This window comes from Dermochelys coriacea, chromosome 20 (assembly GCF_009764565.3).
Source record: "Dermochelys coriacea isolate rDerCor1 chromosome 20, rDerCor1.pri.v4, whole genome shotgun sequence".
Lineage (NCBI taxonomy): Eukaryota > Metazoa > Chordata > Testudines > Dermochelyidae > Dermochelys > Dermochelys coriacea.
The window spans coordinates 11,513,464-11,529,892 of NC_050087.2; the positions used below are offsets into that span (position 1 = coordinate 11,513,464).

The 16,429-nt window shown below is 45.7% G+C and overlaps 1 protein-coding gene across 12 annotated transcripts in view; it reads left to right on the forward strand.

Moving 5' to 3' along the window:
- The window catches only part of WIZ (WIZ zinc finger), a 146,974-nt gene that overhangs the window by 79,576 nt on the left and 50,969 nt on the right, over positions 1 to 16,429 (forward strand). For 5 of the 12 annotated variants that reach the window (XM_038378373.2, XM_043506251.1, XM_038378369.2 and 2 more), the window contains 3 exons: positions 4,409 to 4,469; positions 8,958 to 11,515; positions 11,846 to 12,211. In XM_038378373.2, coding sequence (XP_038234301.1) covers positions 4,409 to 4,469; positions 8,958 to 11,515; positions 11,846 to 12,211 — 2,985 coding nt within the window. The remainder of the gene's footprint in view (positions 1 to 4,408; positions 4,470 to 8,957; positions 11,516 to 11,845; positions 12,212 to 16,429) is intronic. The other 7 variants (XM_038378371.2, XM_043506244.1, XM_043506248.1 and 4 more) reach the window with 4 other exon arrangements.

Sequence of the window (16,429 nt, forward strand, 5' to 3'; positions counted from 1 at the left end):
TCACTCTGGTTTTAGACTGGTGTAAATGAGATCAGAATTCAGCACTCACTCTGGGAGATATTTTTGAATCACAGGCAGAATGTTTAAGGCTGAGATTTTCAAAGTGGACTAGAGGATTTGGGACTCTGGATTAATGGAGCTTACACGTCCACTCCATGATTTTAAATCTCAGCCTGAGTCTTTAAGTAAAAGTTCTTTTCTTTGAATTACCACAGTGTCTGTGCTCCTCACTTCCCTTCATAGCTACGACAACATTCTGGACTCTGCATTTGCTTGGGGTATCCTATTATTCAGTTATTTTTATTGCACAGTAAATGTAGTTGGCGCTTCATGAAACAAATGCAAGATCCTTGAAAATTACGAGGTCGCTGCCTTGGAATTTGCTGTCCTAACAGAGGAAAGCAAACCCCAGACGCTAAAAAGCAAAGAGGCAACACCCATGAGAAGGTCAGAATTGGAAAGATCCAAACTGTTCTCTTCCATGGAAGAGGAGGAAGGGGGCTGCCCCCTATTAAATGTCTAAAGTAGCTCTCCGAGGTCTGAGCCTGCATATGCAGAGTACTCGAAGTAAAGCCTGACTCCCCTGCAGTGCCACATTCCCTGAGAGCCCATCGTGCCTCTGTCAGCATTGGCAGCTTCCCTTTCCTCTCTCTCCGTAACTTGTCTAAGGCTAAATATTCATGGATCTCTCATTAGTAATGGCCCAGCTCCCTTGTACGGTCAATGTTGGTGGCTGTTGCACCTGTTAATTGGTGCATTTTGAACCTCATCTCTGCTTGTAGTGTGAAATGCTCAGTAAATTCTCTGGTTACTGTGTAAGAATCCTGTGTTGATTACCCCTTCACCCGATCTGTAAGGGTGCAGGAGCGCTATGAGACTGGACCTGTGGTCTCCGCAGGCTGCATCTCTTTTTGTTTAACTGGGTAATCCTAAGGCATAGCTGGCTTCCTGGGTTACAGCCAGGTAGCTACAGGATACTGGGATGAAGAGGAAGGCAGCATTGTAGCTGCTAGGAGAACTGTGACCCGAGATGATGATGACCGAAGCAAGGTCATGAGATGCTGATTTACCATGACAAGGGTATAGAAACCTTTTCCATTTGGTGACAGAAATCAAACATGGTTGCCAGGCTGGGATTCTAAAACTAAACAGGAAGCAAAGCGGGTTTAACTGACTGTTGTTCTGACAACCTGAGCCATCCGTATGGCAGGCCTATTCTGGCAAAACAGAGACTGGAGTGACTTGGACACTGACTGGCACCTTGAATCTCCCTTGCCCTGCATCTTGGATAGTTCCTTACCACAGAGCAAAGTGGCTGTCAAACGCGGTCAGCTCACAATGGTGACAATTACACTACCGCAAAGCGGGTAAAGTGGCAGCAGGTCCCTGGAGAAGCAGGCCCTGGAATTGTGCACTGCAGTCTATATGTAACGCAGCCTGTGCTTCCTGAAAGCTTCAGCTGAATGGAGCTGTGGCTCTCATTTGTTTTAGAGATGATTCAGGCATGGAGCATATCACACCTATGCTCCATAGAATGTACTGACTGCTAGCTGGGATCTACAGTAGTGTAGGTCTGCGCTGTCTAAGACCCTATCTGTTCTAGGGAAATGGTTTAAAACATCCCACTGTTGCCGATACTGGCTCTATCATCAGTGGAGCTATGTTGTGTGTCCTAATGTGGACAGGGTGCCGGTGCCATTGTTAAGATCAAAGACCTACCGGACTGGGTGAGACCAATGGTCCATCTAGCCCTGTATCGTGTCTCTGACCAGTGGCCAGTGCCAGAGCTTCGGGGGGGAGTGCACAGAACAGGACAGTTGGAGTGATCCACCCCGTCTTCCCCTCCTGGCTTCTGGCAGTCTAGGGTTGCCCCAAGCATGGGTTGTATCCCTGACCATCTTGGCAAATAGCCATTGATGGATCTATCCTCCATGAACTCATCTAGTTCATTTTGAACCCAGTTATACTTTTGGCCTTCACAATGTCCCATGGCAATGAGTACCAGAGGTTAATCATGCATTGTGGAAAAAGTACTTCCTCTTGTTTGTATTAAACCTACTGCCTATTAATTTCATTGGTTGACCCTTGGTTTGTGTATTGTAAATAAAACTTCTCTACTCACTTTCTCCACACCATTTATGATTTTATAGACCTCTGTCATATTCCCCCCATCCCTTTAGTTGTCTCTTTTTTTTCTAAGCTGAACAGCCCTAATATTTGTAGTCTCTCCTGGTATGAACACCTCAGAAATCTTTATTGCCCTTCTCTGACCCTTTTCCAGTTCCATTATATCCTTTTTGAGATGGCGGGTGGACCAGCACTGCACATAGTACTCAAGGTGTGGGCGCATCATGGATTTATATTGTGGCACTGTATTATTTTTTTCTTGTTTTCTATCCCTTTCCTAATAGTTCCTAACATTCTCTTAGCCTTTTTGACTGGAGGGAAGGATTTTCCAGTGATTAGAACACTAGTCTGGGACTTGGGAGAGACAGGTTCAATTCTCTGCTCTGTCACAGATTTCCAGTGTGTCCTGGGGCAGGTCATTCACTCTCTGTGCTCAGTTCCCCCCTTTGAAATAGGGATGGCAGTGCTGCCCTGCCTCCCAGGGGGTTTGTGAGGTGATTGTGAGATGTCCAGATACAATGGTAATGGAGGCAGGAGGGGCAGATAAGTACCAAAGATTGATAGGGCATGTTGAGAGGCCTGTCTTACTGTGGTTTTCCCTGAGTTACTTTTGCTCATTTTGGAGTTCTCCTGAACTGACAGCACTTTGATCCCTGCTTGCAGTAGGCATGTTTTGGTAAAATGTCATCCCTGTATTGAGTTGATAGTGCAGTGTACAATAGCAGACCACTGTGCTGATGACACTCCAGACTATGGCAATACGGAATTGGCAAAGCAGCCTATGGGAGTTCAGTATCCAACACCCATTGAAATTAGACATTTGAGCACCTAATTCCCTTGGGCTCTTGTAAATCCCAGCCTTAATGGCTGCTCACATTGTCCATATCTCCAACAAGTGCAGCCTCCCTGGCCTGACACTCCTGTGACTTAATGTGGATACCCATCGTACAGTTTGAACAGCTCCACCCTGCTGCTGGCTTTTGTGTTCTTGGGATAAACGTTCATCCCACAGGCTGTGCCTGGAAGTCAAGGTCGAAGGCTGTGTAGGGTGTGAACAAGTTTGAACAGGTGTACACTGGAACATAGAAATTGTTCTTGTCATTTGTGTTACGGGACCACATTGGAGCCCCAGTCACAGTCCAGGACCCCGCTATACTGTGCAAACGTAGAACAAAAAGATGGTCCCTGCCCTAATGAGTTTACAGTCCAAGTATAAGAGAAGAGATAACAGGTGGATACAGACAGATGGGGCGGCATAAGGAAACAATGAGACAGTTGTGATCAGCTTGATGGGCAGGGCTTTCAGCACACCAGCGGCCTAACTGTTGTGACGTTTTTGTAGGCATCATGGCAAAGGAGAGATTTGAAGGAGTATAATGAGTTAGTTTTGTGGGTGTTTATGGGGCGCATGTGGGGCAGCATGGGAGAAAGCACAAAGGTGCTATTTGAAAATTTAACAAGTGGGTGATGGAGACTATGATCGTGGGTTGATCAGAGGCGAGAGTAGACCTTTTGATACTGAATGGGAGATAAGTAGGCTGTGGGGATAGGCCACAAAGGGCCATGGAAGTGAAGACAAGCAGCTTAGAGAGGGATGACATGGTCAAAGCAATAGGCTAGGATAGTGGTTCTCAGCCTGCGGCCCAATCAGCACAGAGCTGCGGCCCATGTGACATCCTCAGGGCCCTAGAGGTAGCATTTGATTCGGCCCACATAACATGTGGCCCACAATAAAATAAATAGGTTGAGAACCACTGGGCTAGGACAATGATCCTTTGCATCAGCATTTTGAATGGATACCTCTAGCCTAAGGGCAGGTCACTCCAGTGCAAGGGCAGCAGAGGGCATGTCACTGTGTTACTGTGTGACATCCTGCACAGGTTCCATCATTTTCACAAGGTTCCCTTTGCAAGGGTTCTTCGCAAAAAATCAACCACCATCCAGTTGTTTGACTTCAAATGGACTGGGTGCCCCTCTCAGGAGAGGGTGCGTGGGAGCCAGGCATTGAAGCATGTGCATTTTTATTTTAAACTGCTTACTGCAAGAATGATTATACATCAAATCATTGGTGCACAGGATTAAACCCTCTTAAGTGTGGGTTAGAAATGCTGCAGTAATCTCAACCCGGCTGCAGAAGGGGAGGAGGCACAGCGGAAGCAGAGGAGGGGGGCGATTATCTGCCAGGAAAGCTTTTTAACACAAAATGACATTATTCCAAATGGCAGTAAAGAAGCCAAGATTGGGCCCTGATCGACTGAAGCTTTCCTTTTCTCTGTTGCAGATGAGCCCGATCCTGCCCTCTGTGGTGCTGTCCCGACCACGCCTCACAGAAACGAACTCTGGTAAGTGCTGATACTCCTGGGATAAATCACACATTTGTGTCACTGCCACTGAACCGATCCCAAGGACTTTCGCTTTCAACTGAGCTTGTAGGTAGTAAAGCCCTAAGGATGTCCCCTCCCCCTGCCATCATTATCCTTCCTGGCCAAAGAGGCACTCCCCTTTGGAGCCAGCCAGTGCCGCTCCTTGCTGTTGAGCAACGGTGGGCATCTTACTCTGACTCACGCTTGCCAGGCCAGGGCTGAATGCAGTCCAACCCAGGTGTCCTGCTTGATGACATCATTGGGCCTCCAAGCCCAACCCGTGCAACATTCTCAGTCTTAAAGTATAAGACTAGGATGAGGAATCAAACCCAGTTCGCCCGATTACACCTCTCAAGTGACCTGTGTTTCCCATGATAACATGCTACAAGTGGCTTTTGGGAGGGAATGGGGTGCATGACCTGCCATTCAGTCTTTTGCTTTTTCTTGTTTTGCTCTTCCCCCATATCCTCCAGCTGCCTGCATGCACATCACCTCCTGCGGGGGTGTCTGAGGCCAGGTAGTCTACCATTCCTCTCCCAGTGCCACTATGATGGCCACTGGGGGCCTGCCTACAGCCATTATCTCCCAGGAGGCTGGCAGTCTAACAGAGATTTAAGGTTGATTGAGAGATGTTCAGGGAGTAACTGTGGAACACGATGGAGAAAGTATGTCAGATATTGTATGTCCCACATTGTGGCACTGAATGATAATTCTGCAGGGCAGTACGGACCACTGACCTGCTCCGAATCCCCCTCTTTTATCCTGCTTATGCAACATAACTAGTGCCCAGCACATTTTAATGGGTTTATTTTTGTATCAGTGTTGCTCAGTGTTCTGATCCTTCCTGGGCTAGGAGTTTTCTTATTGAGTTATTCTTAATAATACACATGGGATTTGCAGTGCATATGGTAATCATCTTTCCTTGGAGACCATAAAGAAACTCTCTTCCAACCAGCAGTTATTTTGCTTGGGTAAAATAAGGATTTTACTAAGCTGGAAAAATGGATGTGAATTGGTGGAGAGAAGAGGTTTCTTAAAACAGAAAACAGCAGTGCTGTGTGGGAATTTTATGGGCTTGGCAGCTGTTCTATCTTAGCCAACAAAGGTGCTTTGTTCTCACTTCAGTAGAACATGACCTGTTAGATAAAGCTATCCTGTCTCATAGACTTGAGACTGTTGTGGTTTTTATCATGTCTGGTCACCTCTGCATTTGGAGGCATTTGAGTCCCCTGTTTGTTAGGTTCTCTGGCCCCAGTGCACATCATAAGGGGCAAGTGGAAGTCTTAGTCAGTGCTTTTCTATGAGGAAGGTTTGGAACGAGAGAGAGGTGGTGTATTGGATGACTCGATTGATTGATAAAAGAAATTCAGGGGGTTTCCACTGAACCAGGTTTGTAATGAGCCAAAGCTATTAGTATTTGGTGGCTGAGATGAACTGAACAAGGGGAGATCTCAACCCAGATGTTGTTTGACAAGCGTCCGCATCACACAATCACTGCCATGTTTGTCACTGATGACAGGGAAGCCGAGGACTGAGTAGGCCATGGAGATTCAAGTGTAGTCCTTGATAATCCAGGAATAAGGTATATTGGCAGAAGCCGGTGTGTGGCGGAATCTTACCTTGCTCTCTGGCTGTACAGAGGCCTGGAGTCTGTATGGCTGTCACTGTACTGCCTTTTCCACTGTCTGTGCTAAACCCAATGGTCTGTGAAGCAGTATCTCTGATAGCTGCCATCAGAAATATCGCTCTCAGCATGCAATGCTCTTTCTCAATCAAAACCTGCTGGGACCTTGGTTTCCACCATCTGCACCTCCATTTTAATAAAGACACTTGCCTAGCTTTTTTTCATCCATAGATCTCCAAGCACTTTGTAAAGGTGGGTAGAATAATTATTCTTGTATTTGCAGAGGGAGTAGGAGTGGCTCAGAGCAGTTCAGCAGCTGGTCACTGGCAGAAAGGGAAAAGGAGCCCGATCTGATCCGCAGCTGCCCTCATGTAGCATCCACAGGCACCTCTTTTTAGATCTCTGCACTACCTCTGCCCCAAGGGTTGAAATTTTAGCCATAGCTGACTTATAGGCACTGCTTCTCGAACCCTAGTACCTTTGGGCATCTGCCCCTCTCCTTCCCCTTCTTACCAGCAGCCATGTTGGCAATAAAAAGCCTTCGACCCTTTCAAAACTGGTACAAGTGCCATAGGGATCATCTGTGAATGATGGAGATTGTAATGTCTCCCCGCAAGACTGCAACTGCCTTAGCAGCAGTGCCCTGCTCCACTTAATGCAGATGAGATGCAGCCCTCAAGATCCTTGCAGACAGTTAGCACTATCCTATCCTGTGCCCCAGTGTAAAAAGAGTAGGTGTGGGGAAGAACCTTTTTAGGGTGTATTCTCTCTACTTTGAGGCCCCACCAAGGTGTGAGAGGATGGAATTAGCCAAAAACTTCTCTGTAAGCTGACCTGCTGCTCCTGCCCCCCCTTGGCTTGTGGCCCCTGTACAGAACATTGAAGCTGGAGAAACAAAAAACAATAAAGAGGAGCAAAATGGATCCTAATTTCTCACACTTCCTCTAGAGAGCTGCCAACCAGTAGAGCTTTCCTCTGAACAAGCCACTGGTGAGGAGCCCCAGGCTCCTATGTCTGGACTCAGAGAAGGTTAAAGGGTGATTTGATTAGTCTGTAAGTACCTACATAGGGAACAATAATGGGCCCTTCAATCTAGCAGAGAAAGTTTGAAGCATGATCCAATGGCTGGCAGTTGAAGCTAGACTACTTTAGACTGGAAATAAGATGTAAATTTTTAACAGGAGAATAATTAATGACTGGAACAGTTTACCAAGGATCTTGGTGGATTCTCCATCGTTGACCATTTTGAAATCAAGATTGGATGTTTTTCTAAAAACTCTGTTCTAGGAATTATTGCAGTGCAGTTATCTGGCCTGTGTTACACAGGCTGTCAGACAAAATGATCATAATGGTCCCTTCTAACCAAGGAATTTATGGATCCAAAAGGCAGAGTGCTCGGGGCCATGTCTGCACTGTCCATTAAGCTCTATGAAAGCCTCACTGGTTCCTGTTTGGCCTCATAATAAAATATGTGTCCTCCCACAACAGCAAATGTCCATGGGCAGCTTGGTAGAAAGAGGGATAGAACTGTCTAGGAGCCTCTGTCCCAAAGGTCTCTGCAGAGGATGGGGTGGATTTTTGAGAGGGGAAAGGGAAAATTTTGTTTAAGTGGATTGAGGCAGGAATCCAAGAAGTGATGATGGAAACATTCAGCTGGACTTCAGGAAACCCTTTCTAACAGGGTCACTTCTAATATGTGAGTCAGCCTCTCTAGGGAAGATGCTAACGCTATTGGAGTCTTTGAAACACAACTGGACCAAGTCCTTGAGGATATGCAAAAGAGATTCATCTTGCACGTGGCATTGGGAGGGAGAAGGAGAAAGTGGAATAGGCAGCCTAATAGGTCCTTTCCGTCCTTAGTATATTTGAGTATATATCAGATTCCTGTAGTTAGGACGGAAGAATCCCATGCACCACTACAGACTAGGGACCGAATGGCTAGGCAGCAGTTCTGCAAAAAAAGGACCTAGGAGTTACAGTAGACGAGAAGCTGGATATGAGTCAACAGTGTGCCATTGTTGCCAAGAAGGCCAATGGCATTTTGGGCTATATAAGTAGGGGCATTGCCAGCAGATCGAGGGACGTGATCATTCTCCTCTATTCGACATTGGTGAGACCTCATCTGGAGTACTGTGTCCAGTTTTGGGCCCCACACTAGAAGAAGGATGTGGAAAAATTGGAAGGAGTCCAGTGGAGGGCAACAAAAATTATTAGGGGGCTGGAACACGTGACTTATGAGGAGAGGCTGAGAGAACTGGGATTGTTTAGTCTGTGGAAGAGAAGAATGCGGGGGGATTTGATAGCTGCTTTCAACTACCTGAAAGGGGTTCCAAAGAGGATGGATCTAGACTGTTCAGTGGTAGCAGATGACAGAACAAGGAGTAATGGTCTCAAGTTGCAGTGGGGGAGGTTTAGGTTGGATATTAGGAAGAACTTTTTCACTAGGAGGGTGGTGAAGCACTGGAATGCGTTACCTAGGGAGGTGGTGGAATCTCCTTCCTTTGAAGTTTTTAAGGTCAGGCTTGACAAAGCCCTGGCTGGGATGATTTAGTTGGGGATTGGTCCTGCTTTGAACAGGGGGTTGGACTAGATGACCTCCTAAGGTCCCTTCCAACCCTGATATTCTAAGATTAACAGATCAGCCTTGTTAATTTTAAATGGGCTACATACAGGGGAAGCTTGGTGACGTTCTCTGGCATTTATTATGTAGGAGCTCAGACTAGATGATCTAATAGTCCCTTCTGACTTTAAAAACTATGAAAATGAAGTGATGTGTTTTATGTAAACAGAAGTGTTGGTTCATATCCTTTAACCAGCTAATAAATGTCAAAAATTATTTGCAGCACCAGGAATGAAGAACTTGTAGAACTCAAGAAAGGGTTTTACAGAGCAGATTCCAGGGGTTCAGCAGAGCTAAGAAGCATGACTGTGTCTGGCAGCACATCATGGGATTGTTCCACTCTGGAGACAAGAGGAGGTGACTTGAGAGAAGAAAGCACTTTAGAAAGACTCTCCGGTTTGAAGGACTCAGCAGGCTTAAAGGAAGTGCAGTGTGTAAATCCTTCACATTCAATGGAGTCCACATTTACAGTGGAGTCCAAGATTGTAAATACTGTGCAGATGGACACTGATCAACTGGAGAGCAACTCTGAGGACTTGAACACTCACAAGGCTACAGCAGAAACTTCCATCCCTTGTCCTGGAGTACGGTCTGTTAGTGGAGAGGAAAAATATCATAAAAATGAACCAAAGCAACTTGAAGCCTTCAGCAAAGAGCACTTAGATAAAAAAAAGAAGTGCATTCAGAGGTTTGACTGGATTTCTGGGCACAATGAGAGTCCGAGTCCTCACTATAAAGACATAAACAAGCCAACAGATGTAGCAACTAACTTATCCTCCAGGGGACAGGCCATGCACGAAGTGCCTCGTCCATTGACTCTGCCGGTATTCAGAAAAACGCTAAACCCTGTCTTGAGCAAGTCGAAAACAGTGGAGAGTGTATCCTCCCACAGGACGGGGCTGGAAATGGAGGCCAGTTTGAGTGACTTGAGTTCTCTTAATGCTGCAGAGTGGACATTGCAAAAGCCAAGCCTCCAGATAAATGCAGATCTTGCTGTCAGCAAACAGTCCTGGACCGTAAACGCTGAAGACTCTGTGGAGCGAATCCCACTGATGTCTCTAGAACCGACTCCCTGCAGCTCCTATGACATAGAGATGAGGCCGTATGTGTGCAGTGTCTTGCTAGAGGAGCATGGAAAGGACGAGCTTGGCCAGGAGGAGGATCCCACTGTGTACACATGCATTGAATGCAGCATTTACTTTAAGAAAAAGGAACACTTGATGGATCACATGCTTCAGCATAACCGGGGACCAGGGCAGGACCAAGACAGAGATGCAGTTGGGGGTCAGTGTCAGTTCTCCTGTAATGAATGCGGATGGGCATTTGGGGACCCTGGCTCTCTGGAGCAGCACAAGAGGCTTCATCAGGAGTCCAGGGAGAAAATCATTGAAGAAATCCAGAAGCTCAATGAGTTTTCAGATGAAGGTCGAGAAGCCCGGCTGCAGTGCCCCAAGTGTGTTTTTGGAACCAACTCCTCTAAGATCTTCGTCCAGCATGCCAAGATGCACGTCAAGGAGAGGAAGGACCAAAGTATGAAGAATGTGAATCTCTTTGGCAGAGTTGGCAGTGGAGAAATGCATGACAGCCCGGTGCACAACATCTACAAACACTTCAAACCAAACAAACACACCCCTGTGCAGGTGCAGCCACACAGCAGCAGTAAAGGACTCAGCACCTGCACGCTCTGCAGCTTCCCTGCTCCCAATGAAAATATCCTAAAGGAACACATGAAATATGCCCATTCCCATCTTCCCTGGGACACAGAGACTTTTGAAGAGGACTCTAATCAGCCCGGAACTAGCAGGGATGCCTACAGCCCCACTAGGCCAGGCCGATTTTCAGAGACGGACTATTTTGGCAAAGCCGAGAGACTGTTTCCCCAGCCTCACCGAGAAAGCACATCCCATTATGAATCTGTCCATAACTTTGCCATGGGTCACCAGAGACTCAATAAAAGCAATGGAACTAATAAAAAGGACTTCCAGACATCAGGGTTTCACACCAGAAAAGCAGCCCCGTACGGTGCCCTGCACAAAAACTTAGGGCTGTCCACCCTTACCTCAGCAAAAGTTTATTCTCAGTTGGCCCTGCAGCAAATGGAAAAAAAAAGCACAGTACACCACCTTGAGAGTGACGGGGACAATGTCAGGAGTCACCCAGGGGAGCTGGAGGAGCTCAGGCACAAATGGGCATTGGCAAATGATGTTGGGAGCATGGAAGAGGAAATTTCTTTAACCACGGAAATAGATTTGACTGAGAATAGTCGCTTCAAACCCTTTGCTATTCCTCAGTCTGCTTTGGCCCTCAAGAGGACTTTCAGAGACACATTGAAAGCAACAGACTCTTCTATAGCATCGGAAGAACAGCAGTACCAGTTACGGAAAATGGTCCCTGTTGTCCTTCTAGAGGAGATGAACCTTCATCCCCAGAAGACAAAGCGGCCAAAGGGGAAGCTGTACAAGAAGAAAATAGCAGCTCCTTCCAGGGAGTTCATGATGGACGAGTCCCTCCCCTTAGATATTCTCTTGCTGGACTCCCCTCTAGAGGGTTCCCTAGAGCTAGATGACCTCTTGGATACAGACTCGTCCATGCTGAAGAACGAAGAGAGGAAATGCCCATATTGTCCTGACAGGTTTCACAATGGGATTGGCCTAGCCAACCATGTGCGGGGACACCTGAACAGGGTGGGTGTGAGCTACAATGTCCGTCATTTCATCTCAGCAGAAGAAGTGAAAGCTATTGAGCAAAAATTTTCCTTCCAAAAGAAGAAGAAAAAAGGTAGTATGTATTCAATTTATTGTTATTTACTTTTTTTTTTAAACTTTTTTTAACTTTTTTTTTTTTTAATTCCTCCCACTGAGGATGGGTATGTATATTATGGTAGCTGGCCTGAATCTTGGAGTGTCTTGTCACAATACAATATCCATTCATGGCTTTTTCATCTGATTAAGCTTTTCTCTTTTGGCATTACCACCTGGCTGTGGCTTTTACCATGTTATGTGCAGTAAAGTCCTCCCTTGGGCTTCCCACGTCTGGAAATATTTGTTAGGTGCTTTTAATATTGGTTAGCTGCTCCTGGATGATGCTGACAAATTGTCCTTCTTTTCACAGTTGCCAACTTTGACCCAAGTACTTTCAGTTTAATGCGATGCGAGTTCTGTGGGGCTGGTTTTGATACACGTGCCGGTCTGTCCAGCCATGCCAGAGCCCACCTGAGGGACTTCGGTATCACCAACTGGGAGCTCACCATCTCCCCAATTAACATCTTAAAGGAGCTGCTGGCCAATTCATCCCAACACCCTATGCTGCAATCTGCAGTAGGAACGGAGCCTTCATCCCCAAATCGAGAGAGAGAGATGCACGGGTTTGGACACCGAAAAAGCATGACCCCCATGTCCGAATGCAGCATTCCAAGATCTCCTTTATCCCCGTTCCCACCTGCGTGGGGAGACGAGTCCATGCAGTCCTTCCGAGACGGTAAGCAAGTCCTGAACTTACCTTGCAAGCTGGAAAGTGTATTTACTGCTAATCTAAGGCCAGATCCTGCCATCCTTACACTGAGTAGAATTCAAAGGAGGGGACAATTTGCAGAGCAAGGTTCTACTCAGCATGAATAAAGGTGGCAGAATTGGGCTCCTTGTTATTAATCTCCATCCAGACATTGTTATCCCTGTGTCTTGCGATAAACTGAAGCTTGAGCTGTGCCAATGAAACCTGACACTGGCTTTTGAGCAGGCAAATAGATCTGTGGTGGTGGAGCAATAGACAAAAGAACCTGCCTTTCTCTTCACACACAGCACAACCTTGAAAGCTCCTGTGGAGAGATCCATGTCTTACCACTTAGGAGCGGTCACCTGTATTTGAAAGGGAAGGATTTTTTTTTATTTTATTTTTTTTATTAGAAGGACCAATCTCCTGCATGGAATTAGGTTTCTGTCACTAAACCTATAAACCTGGAATGAGAGTTGGCCCAGTTTTTTCCTCACTCGGCAGAACTTGGATAGGAGGGAGAAATGGCAAAGTTGAAGCCACTGGGACCAGTTCAGTGGCTTCCAGTTATTTATTAATTCTACTAGCACTCAGGTGTGAGTAGAGTCCATGGCCTGAGAAGATGTGCATTTGCCCCATCTGCTGCACTCTCTCTGAGTCTAACATAACTCTGAGGGACAAGTAAGTGCTCAAAGTAACTATCAGCCACCCCAAACAAAACTGGTTGCTGGTAAACTCACCCAGATTAGTGGATGCAAGTGACAGAAACCCAATGTCCTGGTTTTTAAAAATATCTATCTGAAACTGTGGGTGCATTAATCTAGAACTGCAGCTCCCGTTAACATCGGAAAGGGCTAGAGAGCATTCACCAGAGCAGTCTATTGCAATCTTAATTCCAGAATTCTGGCTGTAGGGAACCAGTGGCTGCCCTACAAATTTCAACACATGTAATCTCATGTTCTGAAGTGCAGTCCAAAAAGTGGCAGGATCTTTCTGTGCCTCCCTTTGGTAAAATGGCTCCCACTGCTGCAGCGTCTGAGCACCTTCCAAACATTAATTTATCCTTGTGACATGCCTTTCATATTGGCAAGGATTAGTATGCCTGTTTTACAGTTAAGGAAATTGAGGTGCAGAGGTACTAAGTGACGAGGGTGACCAGATGTCCTGATTTTATAGGGTCAGTCCCGATATTTGGGACTTTGTCTTATATAAGCTCCTGTTACCCCCCACTTCCCATCCTGATTTTTCACATTTGCTGTCTGGTCACCCTATAAGTGACTCCTCCAAGGGCTTGCATGGAGTCTATGGCAAAGCCTGGAATTGAACCCAAAACCTCCCAAATCTCCATCCAGTGCCTTAAACAGAGACCAGGATAGCCTGCCTGGCTACTTCTGTCAGGTTCCTGGATACAAAATCAGATTATATCAGTGCTGTTGCACAGTGAGGTTTTTGCCTTCCTCTGCTTGGGGCACAGGTTACTTGCTGGTTTGAACTAGAGTAAATGGTGGATTTGAACTTGAAATCTTTAAATCAAGATTTGAGAACTTCAGTAACTCAGCCAGAGGTTACGGATCTATTACAGGAGTGGATGGAGGAGGTTCTGTGGCCTGCAACGTGCAAGTCAGACTAGATCAGTAGTTTTCAACCTGTGGTCCATGGACCTCTGGGGGGTCCACAGACTGTCTAAGATTTCCAAAGGGGTCTTCACCTCCATTTGAAATGTTTTAGGGGTCTGCAAATGAAAAAAGGCTAAAAACCACTGGACTAGATGATCGTGATGGTCCTTTCTGGCCTTAAAGTCTATGAGTCTGAGTCTTCCAACACCCATCTATGGGTAGCCCTTCTGCTGAATGGTGGCAGAACTCTGGACCTTGCAAGTCTGCTTCCCAGTGGAAGAGAAACTACTGATGCAGAGTCTGGGTCTATCCTAGGTGTGCATTGCTTTATCTACCCATGCACACCAGTTCTGGAGCAGAGGCAGTCACATACAGCATGCAGGCAATCCCTTCTTCCAGAAATCCCAGCCCAGTTCCCAGGAAGCTTCTCTATCCCAAGAATTCACTCCAAATGCAGAGAATAAAACCAAAAAACGCTCCTATCTGCCACAGCTTCTCTCCAAGGACAAAACTAACAATAATACAACATTTCTTCAAAGACTAAAAACTCGATAAAAGGGACTTCTAAGGCTGTGTATGACAGCACTTTCTGCTGACTCCTACCACTGCAATAATATCCTGACAACTTTCTCAAAGTCCTTGAAACAGATGAAAAAAGGATGGTCACTGGAATTCCAAACTTAGCAGTCACCTTAGCTGTCTCTAGTTAAAATAAGGAGCACGCAATGTAGGGTGTGCTGGCATGCTCCTCGTACCCTAGCTGTGTCTAAAAGGATTCTTGAAGATGAATATAGATAATTTATCTGAAAAACACAGCTCTACTTGGCAAGTCAAATCACAATAGATACATATAGCCTTGTGATTGTGACTGGCTGCTAGTAAGATGTGAGCTATGGGCTTGTCATAGACACAGTGCTATGATGCACTGCTTAGGTGCAACTCTTACATACGCTCATAAGTAGTTTTAGTGTCTTAGAAATGTTACTGTCTTTGGCTGGCACTTCAGCAGCTTCAAGCCACAGGTTCCATGAAAGACTGCAGAGATGCTTTTCTATTATGTGCAGTTTGTTTACTTAGAATGTTGTGTTGATCTTGTTAAAAGTTAGCCCTACTCCCAGAATGTACATGTATTCTTGTTAATAAATTAAATGAATGGAAAGGGAAGGTGCCTCAGTTAGCTAAGTTGCTTCAAAAGCCTTTCAGTAGCAAATCACTCTCAGTGAAGACAGATTTTAAAAAATGGGAGACCCTGACCTTCACTTTGGATTTTCAGTGTAATTCTAATTATACAAATTATCCAAAAGTCCTAATTATTCAAAACAGTGTCCCTCAAAAAGAACGAGGAGTACTTGTGGCACCTTAGAGACTAACAAATTTATTTGAGCATAAGCTTTCGTCGGCTAAAGCCCACTTCATCAGATGCATGCAGAAGAAAATACAGTAGGAAGCTATATAGATGATATAGATCTACACACACACACAGAAAGAGAACATGAACAAGGGGGGGTTACCATACCAACTCTTAATGAGACCAATCGATTAAGGTGGACTATTATCAGCAGGAGAAAAAAAAACTTTTGTAGGGATAATCAGGATGGCCCATTTCAAACAGTTGACAAGAAGGTGTGAGTAACAGTAGGGGAAAATTAGCATGGGGAAATAGGTTTTTAGTTAGTGTAATGACTCATCCACTTCCAGTCTTTATTCAAGCCTAATTTAATGGTGTCCAGTTTGCAGATTAATTCCAGTTCTGCTGTTTCTCGTTGGAGTCTGTTTTTGAAGTTTTTTTTGTTGAATAATTGCGACTTTTAGGTCTATAATTGAGTGTCCAGGGAGGTTGAAGTGTTCTCCGACTGGTATTTGAATGTTATAATTCTTGACGTTTGATTTGTGTCCATTTATTCTTTTGTTAGAGACTGTCCGGTTTGGCCAATGTACAAGGTAGAAGGGCATTGCTGGCATATAATGGCATATATCATATTGGCAGATGCACAGGTGAATGAGCCTCTGATAGTGTGGCTGATGTGATTAGGTCCTATGATGGTGTCCCTTGAATAGATATGTGGACACAGAGTTGGCAACGGGCTTTGTTTCAAGGATAGGTTCCTGGATTAGTGTTTTTGTTGTGTGGTGTGTGGTTGCTGGTGAGTATTTGCTTCAGATTGGGGGGCTGTCCGTAAGCAAGGACTGGCCTGTCTCCCAAGATCTGGGAGAGTGAGGGATTGTCCTTCAGGATAGGTTGTAGATCCTTGATGATGTGCTGGAGAGGTTTTAGTTGGGGGCCGAAGGTGACGGCTAGTGGCGTTCTGTTATTTTCTTTGTTGGACCTGTCCTGTAGTAGGTGACTTCTGGGTACTCTTCTGGCTCTGTCAATCTGTTTCTTCACTTCAGCAGGTGGGTATTGTAGTTGTAAGAATGCTTGATAGAGATCTTGTAGGTGTTTGTCTGAGGGGTTGGAGCAAATGCGGTTGTGTGTTAGAGCTTGGTTATAGACAATGGATCGTGCGGTATGGTCTGGATGAAAGCTGGAGGCATGTAGGTAAGTATAGCAGTCAGTAGGTTTCCAGAATAGGGTGGAACCATTGTGACC